This window comes from Sardina pilchardus, chromosome 8, assembly GCF_963854185.1.
Source record: "Sardina pilchardus chromosome 8, fSarPil1.1, whole genome shotgun sequence".
Lineage (NCBI taxonomy): Eukaryota > Metazoa > Chordata > Actinopteri > Clupeiformes > Clupeidae > Sardina > Sardina pilchardus.
The window spans coordinates 23,615,288-23,630,287 of NC_085001.1; the positions used below are offsets into that span (position 1 = coordinate 23,615,288).

Genomic DNA, 15,000 nt, shown 5'->3' on the forward strand with positions numbered 1-15,000 from the left:
AGACGGAGCACTTGGAGCCGTTCCACTGGCTGTCGTCCTGTGGGAAAGGAGAGGAGGGAGAGAGAGAGAGAGGAAGGGGGTAGGGAGGGAGGGATGGAGGGAGAGAGAGCGAGGGAGAAAGAGAGAGAGGAAGAGGGGTAGGGAGGGAGGGATGGAGGGAGAGAGAGTGAGGGAGAAAGAGAGAGAGAAAGAAAGAGGGGTAGGGAGGGAGGGATGGAGGGAGAGAGAGCGAGGGAGAAAGAGAGAGAGAAAGGGAGAGAAAGAGAAAAGAGAAAGAGTGAGAGACGAGAGAAAGAGAGGGGGGAGAGAGGAAGAGAGAGAGAGAAAGAGAGGAGAGAAAGAGAGAGAGAGAGTGAAAGAGAGAGCGCAGAGAGAGAGAGAGAGAGGACAGGATTATGGGAAAAAAGTGAATGTTTACTGAGATCAGATCCCCCACCCCCTCCCCAAGGCCTGTATTTCCCAAAGCCCTCGGCTCCTCTTCGGTCCTCCAGTGCCAGATGGATGAGGTGGTCCTTCACTGCCCTAACTGCCCCATCAGTCAGGCCCTCTGCTTAACTATGTGAGGCTCATTTCAGCGGGGCCCTGGCCCCTCAAGACCCCGGGGCTCCACGTCTGAAAAGCGAGCTGATTCAAGCCCCGCGAAAAGCCACTTGAGCCGACAGCTACACCGGCCGAATCTTAAACAGCGGCGGCAGCGGTGACAGCCTACAGACAAGAGCCGCTCCGCTCCCCACCGCCCCCCACCCCCTCTCAGCGCAGCACGGCTCAGCGGGCGAAAAGTGGAAGTTAACAAGACAACAATTGTGTGTCGGGCTGGAGAAAGAGAGAGAGAGAGAGAGAGAGAGAGAGAGAGAGAGAGAGAGAGAGAGAGAGAGAGCGCGAGAGAGAGCGAGAGAGAGCGAGAGAGAGCAAGAGAGAGCAGGCCCACTAGTAGCCAATGCAACAGTCAGGCCTGCCAGACAGAGAAGGAAGTGGGGAGAGTGTGTGTGTGTGTGTGTGTGTGTGTGTGTGTGTGTGTGTGTGTGTGTGTGTGTGTGTGTGTGTGTGTGTGTGTGTGTGTGTGCGTGTGTGTGTGGTGGGGGTCATCTGCCTTTCAGGCGGGCCTTGTTGGGGAGGGAGAGTCTCTTACCCCGTAGATGGCTCCTTCATGCTGACAAGAGGCGGCGGACTGTGGGAAACACTCAGGACAACACTGGTTGGGTGGTATTCTCAAGCGCTCTCCCTGGAAACACATTCACAAGCACAGGCCACTCAGGGGAGGAAGGGACATGCAGACCAAGAGCTCCCTGAGCAGACAGGGGCAGACTCAGTCTCACAGTGCCAGAGGTATATAAAGAAAAGAAAATGTCCTATTACAGTTAACAATATGGGGACAATGATGGGGAATGATGTGCTTTTCAGGACGCTCGATGTGAAAAGTTAGATGAGTGGACTTCAGACGTACGCGCAGAAGTCATGACTTGCCCCTGTGAAGGATCAGGTAGACAGCAGGTAGACAGAAACCATTAGTTTTACACAAGCCTCGTAAAAACGTGACGGCGATGGATAAAACTTTAAGCGCGCGGACTTTAGAGACGATTATAGGAGCGGTCGCCGGGCGAGAGCTAATGAACATTTCATCAGCGGTTTTGATTGTGATCCAATTACGGCGCAGCGAAGCAGATGCAACGGGCAAACCGTTTGTTGTCTTCGCTCAGCAATGTCGTACTGATTAAAAACGCCAAGTCAAAGTAACGCAGCGGAAAGCTGTTCAGTCAGTCAAAACTCCTTCTGTTGCAGACAACAGACGGAAAGACATAGGCAGTCTGTCCACCACGCTATCATAACACTGTACTCATCAATCCTTCATCCCGTTATTTAACGCGTCCATCAACGAGGACGCTTCCCCCAGTTCTAATGGTTCTCTAATAAAAAAAAAAAACGATCTTACCCTCTGAAAGTCACACTTTGGGTTCTGGCAGCGCAGAGGCTTGCAGATGACGATGTCACTGTAGCAGGTGCAGTCTTGGCAACTGTCGGGCCTCCATGATGTGTTGTTCTGCAGAGAGGGAGAAAATAAGGAACCGTTCAGTTGAGAGGGAAGAGGAGGAGGAGGAGGAGCAGGGAGGAGGTGGAGGAGGAGGAGGAGGGAGGAGGTGGAGGGGGGTAGATTTACTGCTGGCGTTTTCAGCAGGTTGTTTTTGTTCAACATTCACATCTGTCTTAATCTCCGCTGGAGAGGAGCGGCCAGAGATGGCCGGAGGCTTTCCGTCGTGCCTTTGCCCGGGGAGACAGGGCCCGCCCGGATGGACAGGTGAATCTGATAAAAACGCAAGAGTTAAAGAGGTGAGGGGAGAGAGGAGAGGAAGAGAGGGAGCCGAGCGGAGGAGAAGAGAGGAGCTGAGCTGCCCTCTGGGTGTGTGTGGCCTCTTCACCCCCCCATCACGCGTGGTCTGACTGAGGCACCAGTCAAGCACACGGCACTCAGGCCAGAGGAGATGATCTGATCTGCCAGACATGACATTACCTCTTCCCCCACACACACACACACGCACACACACACGCGCACACACACACACACACACACACACACACACACACACACACACACGCATAATACACACACATACATGTAATACACACACACACGCACACGCACACGCACACGCACACGCACACGCACACGCACACGCACACGCACACACACACACACACACACACACACACACACACACACACACACACACACACACATAATACACATGTAATACACACACACACGCACACGCACACGCACACGCACACGCACACACACACACACACACACACACACACACACACACACACACACACACACACACACACACACACACACACACACACACATGCACACACAAAATAAGTTGCTCAACCACCTTGTCTCATTCAGGTCAGAGCCCCGACAGCCTCACAAAGCCTGCCATTATGAATGCATTACCAACACTGTCTAGTGAAAAGGCCAGAGGCAAGGAGAGACTCAAATGTCTGATCTTCCTTTCTTTCTTTTTTTTTTAAAAAAGAAAATGGATTAAAAAGTATTAAGCTGCTTTGAAGGGGTCTTTGATCCACTGGGGAGGGGAGGGGGGTGGAGGGGTGGGGGGTAGAATCCATAGCCTCAACATACCTGTGCTATCCAAATGTTGATTCATTGACCACACAGATAACCATCAGAGGAACATGTTTCAGCTACAGTATGTGCTTGCCTTGGTCTGTACGTCTGAGAAGACTTAAAAGGGGTGAAGCAGATTATTCGCGTGTCTGCAGGGCCCAATAAATCCTACAGCCATGTCCATCACAGGGGTGAGGGGGGTGGGGGCTGACCGTGAAAATGATCACTGGGTGCCAGAGCGAGGGTCTATGAGCTGTGACAGACAGTGGTGACAGTTGCACATAGCAGAGGGCATCTGCAGATGGGACAGATGTCTTCATGGTGGGGGGGGGGGGGGGGGGGAGATGAGGTCGAGACGAAATGGGCTCTTTGACCCGCTAGCTCTATGATAAATCGGCGGCGGCCTGTTCAATAACACCGCGGGCTGCATCCAGCTGTGCCTACTGTATGTGCTGTGAGATTTTGGAATTCGTTGCCTCCAGAAGATGAAACGAGACGTGACACATTATCAGAGTGGGTAATATTACAGGAGAGGAAGTTTGCGTGTCATAGGAGAGACTCGGCTCAAACTCTGGAAGAAATTCAATAGCACAGTACATGTTCTTTTTTTTCTCTCTCATCTTTTGGCAGTGCTTTTCAGCAAAGCTCAGGAAAACAAGTAATTACCATGGCGATACTTGCTGACAGATGCAAGTTTTGTTTTCAACACCAATTCACAGAAGAACAGCTGCCGCTGTATCTTACAATTTTTTATTTTTTTAAAATATACTCTGGAAAAGAACTCATGTTTTACACTACCTCTGTTACAGTACTCAGTCACAAGCACTGTACAAAACTGGGCCATATTTGACACTCAATGGAAGTGAAAAGCAAGTATAGTATAGAATCTAACAAATTAAACATTTGGTGGGTGACAGTGGGGTGGCAGGGCTATAGAGTTTCAAGGTGAATTCTAACTTCTGACTTCTGACACTTCTGTCACAAAAGACACCTACACCCCTTTTCAACTGTGGACAAAAATTCTAAAGGGCCCCCTAACTAAGCTGGCTATATGGCCGTTCTGTACTTAACACAATATATTCCCATTTTAAGTGACTTGGTGAATACACTAAAAAGTTGCACTGTGTACTGAAGATATGTGCTGTAGTTGAGCTGCAGGAGCACAGGAGAAAATAGCGCACAGCATACAGCATAGCTTACCGTGACACAGAAATCCATCACTTATTTATCAAGTCATTATTTCCACAATATTGGGCGAACACCCTAATCATACCCTAATTATAGCCTATCCTGCGTGTGGCGTCCTGTATTGGAGTTTATTCACCAGAAAGGGGATGTGCACTGCTAGCTCACTAAATAAAACATAATTGAGTGACGACAAACTGAGGACGATCTCAGAAGCAGTGAATGTGGTGTCTTCCGCGGGGCCACATTTCCCCATGAGCAGTCGGAATTTCACTCAAGTGAGCATTTGAAACTTTTGCATTTTCAGCTTCTGAACTGCGAAGCTGCTATTCTTGCTCAGCCACATTAAAACGCTGAACTTATCATGAACCTACGGCTAGACAACTTATGCTCAGGGAAGTGCATACTGTATAAGGGGGTGGGGGAGGGGATAGAGGGAGGAGGGAGGGAGAGAGAGGGAGAACGAGAGGAGGAGAAGGAAGAGGGACGGAGGGATGGAAGGAGAGAAAGATGGAAAAGAAATATGGCTTGGACACTGGATACTGAAAGATGACACAACCGATGTCAGCAGTCATCACACATTTCAGGACATGAAAGTATATCGCACTGCGAGAGGATTTAGAGCCTAGCGGGCTTTCCAGTGTGACACACAAACAGCAAAGATGCCTTGTGTAGAAGTTTGCTGCCTTATTTTGAGCTAAAGTTACAGTCATAAGTCCCCCCATGTACAAGTCACCATCAACCAGCACTACAAAGCATCCGGGATAAACAGCTGCGAGAGAGCTCCTTCACATTGTTGATGTCAAAGAGTCAATATTGCACTGATGTCTGAGGCACTGTGAGAGTATTTGTTTTTTTTTCATCCCCCAAAAAAGAACAAGCTCACAACCATAATACCTCCAGGGTAAACGTCTCCTCTTGATCTAGTGATTACGAGCGATGCCTTTTTTCCTGTAAGAGCGTATACCGTGTTGTGACTCTAAGAAGCAGCAACCTTTGTGCTTTTGAATACCTCCGCAGCAACCTAGTTTTGTGTGTGTTTTTTGAAGAAAACTCACTTCTAAGAGTGTGTACCCTACTCCAACTGTATTCAGGTATGCTGGATATGCATGTGTGTGTGTGTGTGCGTGTGTGTGTGTGCGTGTATTTGTGTGCTATGTGGAGCTGTCACTCGGAGGGTGGAATGTCCCACATGCCTCACAGTGCTTCCTAAAAGAGGAAGAGGATCTAAACATAAAGCCTATTGGTGGCAGCGGCGCCGCTTTTAGCCTCCGCGCGCCCCGGCCGGCCTTTCTAACCTTACCTTTCTAACCGCGGGGTGACGCAGAGACGGGCCAAGCTGAACTGACCACAACACTTTTAGCCCCTCGAGGGAACGTCTCATTATAGCATGACCCTATGGCTGCCCTTCAGGTATTTTACCGACACCCACACCTCCCCACAACCCACACCTCCCCACAACCCAACCACCCATGCAGGCTTTTGTTGGACATAACAAGCAGAGGGCAGATAAGGGCTTGTGATTGAGCAGCAATACACAAGAGAGAGAGAGAAAGAGAGATAGAGAGATAGAGAGAGAGAGAGGGCGGAGAGAGAGACAAAGTGATGGATGGATGCCCTGAAGGAGGTGGAGAAGCTAAAGGCCGGCGCAGGGGGAAGAGGTGTGTGCGGTCAGTGGAGCGTGGACGGGGGGGACTACTCTGGCTGAGCTTTTAATTGATTCTCTAGGCTACACACACGGCGGAGCAGCAGTAGCGACACACAGCAGTGCATTGCCCCCTCAGGGGCCAAGGAGCTCGCCACGCCACCCCCGGCATTCTATAGCTGATTAAAGACGAGCCCAAGAGCGTGTAACGTGTGAAGTGTCATCGCCACTGAGTCGCGACTTCGCTTGACATCTCTCACATCGGGCCACTCTCACTTACTGTGCGAAAAACATCACTAAAGGGGCGTGAAGTCGGAAAATAATTCTCGACTGGAATCTTCAGGGTGAACCAGGGGGAATACTTTTCCCCCTCAACGCCTCTAACAAAGAGGAAGATTTAAGTTACACTAATGTATTTAGTGAAAGCTTTTGTTCGAAGGAATTTACAAACCAGCCAGGCCAATTCATCCACAATTACTCTCAGCAGGGATTCACCCTGCGACCTCCAGTGCAATAAAAGCCATCCACTACCGGCTGAGTTACTGCAATCCAGGACCCAGGGTTCATTGCTTACATCAATCCGATTCACCGTTAATTAAAGGGGCAGACGTACATTGGGAGAGCCCCCACTGTGGCGGTGTGAAGAGGCCTGGCTCCGACCTCATTTTCCTCTCAATCTCCAAAAAATGTTTTACGATGCAAAAAACAAAAGCAGTAGTGGGCCAATTTCCCAAAAGCTCAGGCTCTGGTAAAGCGAGCTAAAATGGACTTGGCCTATATGCCAAGGTGTCAGTGGCACAGGACAGGACAGGGACACACAGAAAAGGCTAAAGCCGCTCAACAGAGCAAATTTGACCAGGAGAGGAGAGGGAGGGAAGTCGTATTTCTGGTTGCCGCATTCCTGTGGAATATAATCTGCGGGCTCTCATCGTGAACGTTGGACGGTGTCCGTACAGAACATTTCTCCACAGGGGGGCCTGTCGCAGCTGCCAAAATAAGCAGGTTTGCAAATCGGAGCATGCAGAAAAGCTCTTTATCGCTAACGCAGTATCGGCACCCCTGGCTCACCTGGAAACGACACATAGACTACATAAAGACGGTGATAAGAGTAGTGTGTTTGGTAGCGCACTAGCGTTAAATAGAGCGCTATATAAGGCACTATATCCTCTAGCCAAGCGCCTTAATGAGCCAGTGTCCATTCATTCGCTTTGCAAACGATTCAAAATTCATGAGTCAGAGTGGCTCCGTATCCCTGGGAGTTTGGGCACCACTCAGAGTGCCAGGGACAACAGCGGAAAATCCACGGCTCTGTGAATAAATCTCCTCTTAAGGACATTCAAATGTATTCCGTCGCTGCGGTTTAATTGCTTTCCCCACAACTTCTCCCCATGCCAGCCAAGTCTGATTATATGCTAATTTTTTGCAAGGCAAGCAGCGCAATTGAGAGGCTGCACCTAAGTGTAGGACATCTAAATCTCTGTCGCCACGTTTTTTTACGCAAATGTTTGCCTCTTACTTTGAAAAATGAGCAACAGTAACACACGTTGAAAGAACAACTCTCGGTTAATAAACGGGAAGCAATCTACAGTTCAGAGGGGTGTGCTGATTCAAGTACAATCCAGTTGAAAGGAAAGCCTGGTTTCTCCACCCACAAAAAAGAAAAGACTGGGACAATGTGTTTGTGTATGAAGACAGTGCACACTCTATTATACTCATAATGGGAAGAGAGCTATCTGCTTTCAACACCAATTCCAGAGCCAAGGGCAAGAAAAAGAAGAAGAAGAAGAAGAAGAAAAAAACAACAACTGGCATGATATCACCTCATGAATAAACCTCCCCTCCGCCAATCTCTCTCTCCGCAGTGACTGATAGCGCACATTAGAAAGGCACTGTATCAGGGAGGAGGCCGTGTGTCTGACAGCGCTCAGCAGTTCAGTCTTTTGTGCTAGCAGGAGCACGGGTGTCAGCGTTTAGAGGGTGGCCCATTTTGCATCTGCCCATAAAGGCGCGAGACACAACACGGTGTGTGTGTGTGTGTGTGTGTGTGTGTGTGTGTGCTTGGAGATGTAAATGGATACTTCAGTGGGCGCCGGGAATGTGGAAGCATTATCGGGAGAATTCAGAGGCCCAAGTGAACTTGGAGGAAACACCTGTTGGAAAACAGTTTGGCAAACTGGTGTTTAGGATCTGACAACTACTCAAGTCCAGGCATCTACGTGTTCGGAACTTTAAAAGAAAAATGTACAAACTGTGACATGTAATCTTACGCTGACAGGCCATGAAAATGGTGAAGGGTTAACAGTGTCTGTGACAAGTTCTTGCATAATGGGAGAAAAACAGCCATCAGACACAGACCAGACACAACCTTACCTGCACCATGCCTCTTTCACTGCTATGTTTTATGCTCTCACAAAACAGCTTCAAGAGCAGAGTGGAGAAGAAGAGAGGGAGAGAGAGAGAGAGAGAGAGAGAGAGAGAGAGAGAGAGAGAGAGAGAGAAAAGGAAAGGGGAAGAGATAGATAGAAAGATAATAGATAAGTCATATCATTCCAAAATGTTTTAATTAAACTGAATTTATCTTTCCACACTTTTGTATCTGCCTGAGGTCATTTGTAAGGTAGTGGCTGACCACAGTCCCTACTGCTGAAAAAGTCTGTTCCGCTGTTGCTGTGTTCACTGGAGCAGATGGATCAGCACTGTCCTCCCACAACTCTCTACTTGTGCTTGAGTCCTCTGCGCAGTTTTGTACGATGACGTTCTCAATGACCTAGACGGTCAAGCAAAACTTCATGAAGCATTTAATGAGAGTGGCGGCCTTGGCGCTAATAAAATCTGACAGAAACCTCCCTATCCTTGTCAATATGATGAGGACAGCGTGCTTCTAGTAAAACAATTGAGGATTTAATTGCTAATGCCAATTTTATGATTTAAGTTAAGGGGGATTTCCTCCCTGGAATAGAAAGGACAAAAATCAACCATCTCTGAAGTAATGATAATAATGTTAGTCATTTTCTACTCACTGACTGATTTTTAAATATTGATAACTAAACATTTGTCAAAGTTGAAATATCCAAAATGATGAAGCAGACTAAGTTTATTTTGATTTATTTATTCAATATTATTTAGCCCACAAATGAGTCGACTCTGTCTTTCTCACTGGGCATTTTGGCTTTCACTAAAGCACTGCCTCCAGCCTAGAGCCGTTCCTCCACTTCACTTCACCAGAAGTGCAATTGGTAAATCATTTGTGAAGAGGAACATCACAGCCAGCGAATGAAAAGACAACAGCATCAACATTTATGAAGCCCTCTGCCCCCCTCCGTCCGCCCGGGCCTCTGTCTTGAGGCCTCACACAGCGGTCCACGTGGTCCTGCCGTCCGCAACCCAAGAAAAAACGCCTGGACAGGGGCTGCTTTCACAAAGTGATGTTCAATTATTCACCGCAAATCCCCTCTGGCTCTGAGAAAGCTATGGGAAGTGAGAGTGCCAAGCAGACGGAAGAGACTAGCGGTTAGTCGTCGTAGGTGGAAGACAATGGAGCCAATAAGAAAAAAAGCCATGAGCATTTGTTGTGTCCGACGCACAGGAATGCAGAGAATTCATCTGCTCGTTAATGTTTAACGTGGACTGGTCTTGGGTTTCTTCACTGACTCAAAGTTCTTATCTAAGATGAAAAAAACAACGAAATAATACTGAACTATACAAAACGAGAAGAGTGGGTGTCGAGGAGAGGAGAGCGAAGCGAACCACCAATGGAGCCTCCATTGCTCCACTGGTGATTCCATTGCTCTTTTCCATTTTCTAGAACGTTCTATTGAATTCTCATGGGTGGAGTGGTCTTTCTATTTGCCCTAAATGTTTGGACTGTGCAGACCCAGCTAAACAGTGCCCAAGCAAACACTGGCAAATGTAAACCTACAACATTCAGCGGTCGCACTCCCCTGCGGTCAGTTAATGAGCCACAGAGATTGTTTTGGCTGGGCTGAAAAGTGGCTGGCTGACATGACGTGTAAACAACTGTGGCTTTAGACCAGCGGTTCTCAAAGTGTGAGGCAGGCCCTACTAGTGGGGTATAAAGACATGACATGTGGGGCGCGAACAGGAGGAAATGTGTCTTTTTTGGCTATTTTTTTCATTTATTTTTTTAATATCTTTCTTTATTGACAAGGAAGATCATAGGTGTCATAAACAGGCCTACATAGGAACTAAATCAGATCAACATGGGGAATGACGAAAAAGATCAAAGTCTGAGGCCCAGGCACCCCCATGGTCAGGCTTGGTCAGGCATGGTCATGGCTGGAATTGTGTCCTTCATCCACCCCCTCTCCCCATGCCCACCCATCATTCCAAAAATCAGGATGTGTGGATCTCAGTGGCTACAGCCTTCCTGACAGCTTTAGAGGATCCGGGCCAGGAAATGGGGGTGGATGCAGCGTGTGTGTGTGTGTGTGTGTGTGTGTGTGTGTGTGTGGAGGGGATGACGGGTCATTCTTGTGAACCACAGCAGGTGGAGAAGTCAATCCCACACTTGAAGAGTCTGGACAAATGGCAGGCTGCCTGAGCAGCGAGGGAGCCGCTCACTGCCAGACCGTGGCATCCGACACCAGACAAATGGACCTGTCCGCTTTCAGCCGTTTCTGTGCGCCAGTGCTACATTGACACACCTGCATCGACACACCTGCATCATTCACACACCTTCACAGCAGAAACACACACACACACACACGCACACAAGTACACACCACCGTGTTTATCTACCCAAAACACAAACTTCACACAAAAGTGCAAAGAGGCCCAAATTCTTCACGCCATTCAGGCTAAAAGTGGACAAAAGTGACTAGGAGAGCTGAAAAGGAAAGAAAGAGAGAGAGATAGAGAAAGAGGGAGGTACAGAGAGAGAGAGAGAAAAAAAGAGAGCGAGAGAGAGACAGAGAGAGAAAGAGAGAGAAGGAGAAAACAGCAACATTTTACAGCAGCGCTAAGAGGATTATACGCATATGTTTGGGATTAGGATGGAGACTCCAGGTCATCTACACAATTCACTTTTCATTCCGTGTACGAGCAGCTCCTCTGAGGACCTCCACTTCCCCCAGCGCAGGCGGCCACTTAGACGTTCATGGGTCAGGGCAGGGGCCTGTGGAACTGGCTGATTGACTGACTGGGGGGCTGACGGTGAACGGGGCTGTTTCCCTGGCCACCACCGCTACCACCCCCCGACACACACACAGTCAGCCTTCACACAGCCTGCCTGTAACACTGACACGCAGAGCAAGCAGTGCCACTTTCTCTTGCTTTATTCACAGGACGTCAAACTGAGAAAGTGTGCTTTCTTTCCTGAGAAATTCATTATCACACAAAGGGACATGATGTGTAATTGGCCAATCTCGCTGAGGAACTCTGAATGGATCCAAAGCCAATTTTCTTACTTTTAATGCGCTCGAATTCAACCTCTGCCTCTCCAGAATGGCAATGCTGAAAAAATACACACGCCCCTGGATTACATCCTCCATAACTCCAGAGAACCGAGCATGTGCACATATAACGACCTGCTAACACACACATCAGTGACATGTAATAACGCTAATATGAGAACATGCTTCCCAGCAGAGGAGATACGCGTTTGCGTGTTTAGATGAACAGTAGAACAAGGCTATTTGTGTGTGCATGTGTGTGAATGTGTGTGTGTGTATGTGTGTGTGCGTGTGTGTGTGTGTGTGTGTGTGTGTGTGTGTGTGTGTGTGTGTGTGTGCCGGCAGTTCCCGTGCCCTTGGGTGTCTGCAAAGCCAGGTACGCAATTACGATTAAACATTTCCCGGCGCGCCTCGCAGGCAGAGCCCCTCGTAAATCTGCCGGTGTAATCGCAGGGCCCTGGCAGCGATGATCTGCGCGCGGATTCCTGCCTGAAATGTTATTTCAGTGAGGGGGGGTGAGTGAAGAGCCCTGCCACAGCCCCCCCCCCCCCCCCCCAATCACATGACACCTCCTGCCGCACGAACTAACAACCAAACATGGAGCCGCGGGGATAAAAAAAAAAAATAGGCCGTGAGGAAGTCAGTTTATGATGGTGTTGCTAACATTATACTAAACCACAGGGTGGACAGTGAAAAGAAGAATGCACCTATAGTCATGTGAGGATGTTCTAGATGTTTCTGTGAGCTTTGGGTAGTGGGCTGTGCTTTCTGCAAAGGCCGAGGGTAGATTACAGGTTGGATATGCCATAAAAGAGAAAGCCTGAAACCGTAAAACGTTCCAGTTCCTCCTGAATGCCAGTGAAAGAGTTGCCATGTTCATCACAGGCACATATGATGACATGATGTTGGTTAACACTGGCTCTTTGTCTGACTGTCAGGACGTGGTAGTAAATCTAGGCTTCAGTCACTCATTGAAATGAATGACTACATCGCCTCAGAAAGGGAAAACAATAGACCAGCACGTTGAAGACAGAAAAGAAAAGAAAAAAAAAGGAAATCTCGAATATGTCAGAACAGGGGACTAGTGTGAGAGAACTGTAAACACTTCCTGCACAATACCCCATATCTTATGCCTCTGCCTTCTTCCGAGTCACCCACCCACCCTCGCACCCACCCACCCACCCACCCACACACCCACACACACACACACACACACCCACACACACACACACACACACACACACACACACACACACACACACACACACACACACACACACACACACACACACACACACACACACACACACACACACACACACACACACACACACAACCAAAATCACATACAATACCTGTGTAATTACGCAGTGACAGACGCAGCGGAGAGCATCTGACAGGTGCAATTACCACGAGGACAAGACCTCACTGGCATGATGGCACTGCAATTTCCGCCCCAAATGATGGCCCATTATGTGCCCGTCCCTGCACGCTCTCTGGACGTGTGGGCGCGTGCGGTTCCGATCAATTCAGCGCCAGATTAAGATCCATGATCTGATAAGGACTAGGCCACATCACGCTTTTCCCACAGATTTAGATTTATTCACCGTACACGCCGGTGTCCTTAAGAAGCCGTCAGTGACAGGTTTGAAACATATCAGTTGTAATGTGGGTAAGTGTGTGTGTGTGTTTGAGAGAGAGTGTGTGTGTCTGTGTTTGTGTGTATGTGCTGTATGTGTGTGTGTGTGTGTGTGTGTGGTAATAGGGGAGTGTGAGTTAACAAGAGATATCTTGGGAGTGTCCTCATTTTTTCGGCGCCATCCAACTTCCAGCATGTTCTCTGATCCTCTTGGCCAAAAGAGCTTTCTCAACCCTGTGTGTATTTCTGCCCGTCAGGAGAAGTCATCCCAAACCCGCGCATCATCTATCTCCTTAGTCAGAGTCAGCACACTGAAATCAATACAGCCTAAATACCCATTTAAAACAGATGCTTGGGCTTGACATGCCAATTTACCTGCCACTAGCTGTAGGAATGATCCCAACCCCCATGTACAGGAACACAGAGACCCCTTGTTTGGCCAGATACAGTGTAAGATACAGGTCCCGGGCCAGGGATGGCTCAAATATTTAATTCAGGCCTGTCCATATTTAGTAAGTCCTCTCTGACTCGTCCCGTTACAGTGAGGGACAAGAGATTATTTTAGCGCCCAGGCGTTCGTGGCACCATGAAAACAGCTGCTGGCGCCACAAGGAAGATGTGTAGCCTATTTTAGCTGGACTGTAATTGAATATTAGGGGAAATGCTTAGACGGAATATACAGTTATGACCACCTGATCAGCCAAGTTCAGCATTCCGGACACAAACAAAACACTGCAGTTGGAAATCTGTAGCTGATAGCATAGGCTGAGCAAATCGACGCCTATCCTCACTTTCAGCTGCATGCACATATGCAGACGCACACACACATACACACACACAAACATGCACACACACACAGCAAAAAATCTAATTTTTAGTAACAATGGCAAGTGTTATGCATACCAATCGTTGATTAACGAATGCCAGGACTTAGCTTGGCTCGCTCGGATTGGAGAGCATGCCAGTGTCTTTTCATAGATCGCCCTATATTTGAACGGCAAACATGATACTGCAAGCCAGCTATTTGTGACCTCATAAAGGAAGCAGCCGACACAGTTATCCGTCTCAACTCTTTTTTTCCACTCCTGCATAAAAGCTGCGTCTGACACTTTTTACAGAGTGACGCCCAGCTATTAAACCAAGAAAATGAAATAGCTTCCGCACAGGTACGCAGGTGAACTGCCAGATGTAAAGCCACCATAATTTCCATGTAAAAACAAATGAAATGTACAAAACACAGTATGTAACCCTAACCACAACTAATTTCCCTAATCTCTGTCTAAGAAATTTCTGGTTCTTAAACAGATAATAAGCATATTTGTTCAATAAATGGATGCGTAGAATAAATGGATTAAAACGAAAAATTGTGCCTAGATTCTAACATAAAATAAACATCCCTTGGCCATTGTTTACTGTCATAACAAGTCTTTCAAGTGTTTGTAAACAAGACAGCTTCTGTGTGCAAAATCTAGCACACGCTGTTAATGAGAATGATGCAAAACCAGGTAAGAGACATCATACTGCTATAAATATCTTTATCAAGAGCTTGTCTATTTTTGTCTCGTCTTTGGCCGTCGAAAAATCACGGCACTGACAACAAGAGAAGAGAGACATCACCAAAACGTCTCTCAGGGATGTCAAACGCTAGTTCCAGAGGAGGAGCTAATGGCCGCTTCGTCCTTGGGGAGGGGGATGAAGCTCTGCACAGTGGACTCCCGCGCTAGGGGCTGCGGAGAACGGGGAAGCATTAGTTATTCTAAAAATGTAAACACTGACGGGGGAGAGTAAGCGGAGCCCAGCTCTGACCCGCACGGCACATATCCGCCCTCAGCCAAAGGAACCGGCCCTGTCTCCTCACAAAGACCGCACAAATCAATACCTGCAACCCAGCTTTTCCGACAACTACAAAGAAAAAAAGAAAAGAAAGAAACGTTTCCGAGAACTGTACACGCCAGGAGGGGATATTTCAGGGCCACGGGCAGGCTACCATCAT

At 48.1% G+C, this 15,000-nt stretch overlaps 1 protein-coding gene across 1 annotated transcript in view; it reads right to left on the reverse strand.

Moving 5' to 3' along the window:
- Positions 1–15,000, reverse strand: part of fras1 (Fraser extracellular matrix complex subunit 1) — a 134,069-nt gene that overhangs the window by 99,267 nt on the left and 19,802 nt on the right. Inside the window, 3 exon segments of the mRNA XM_062544154.1 lie at positions 1–37; positions 1,130–1,222; positions 1,931–2,038. The exon segment at positions 1–37 is cut by the window's left edge and continues 123 nt beyond it. Coding sequence (XP_062400138.1) covers positions 1–37; positions 1,130–1,222; positions 1,931–2,038 — 238 coding nt within the window.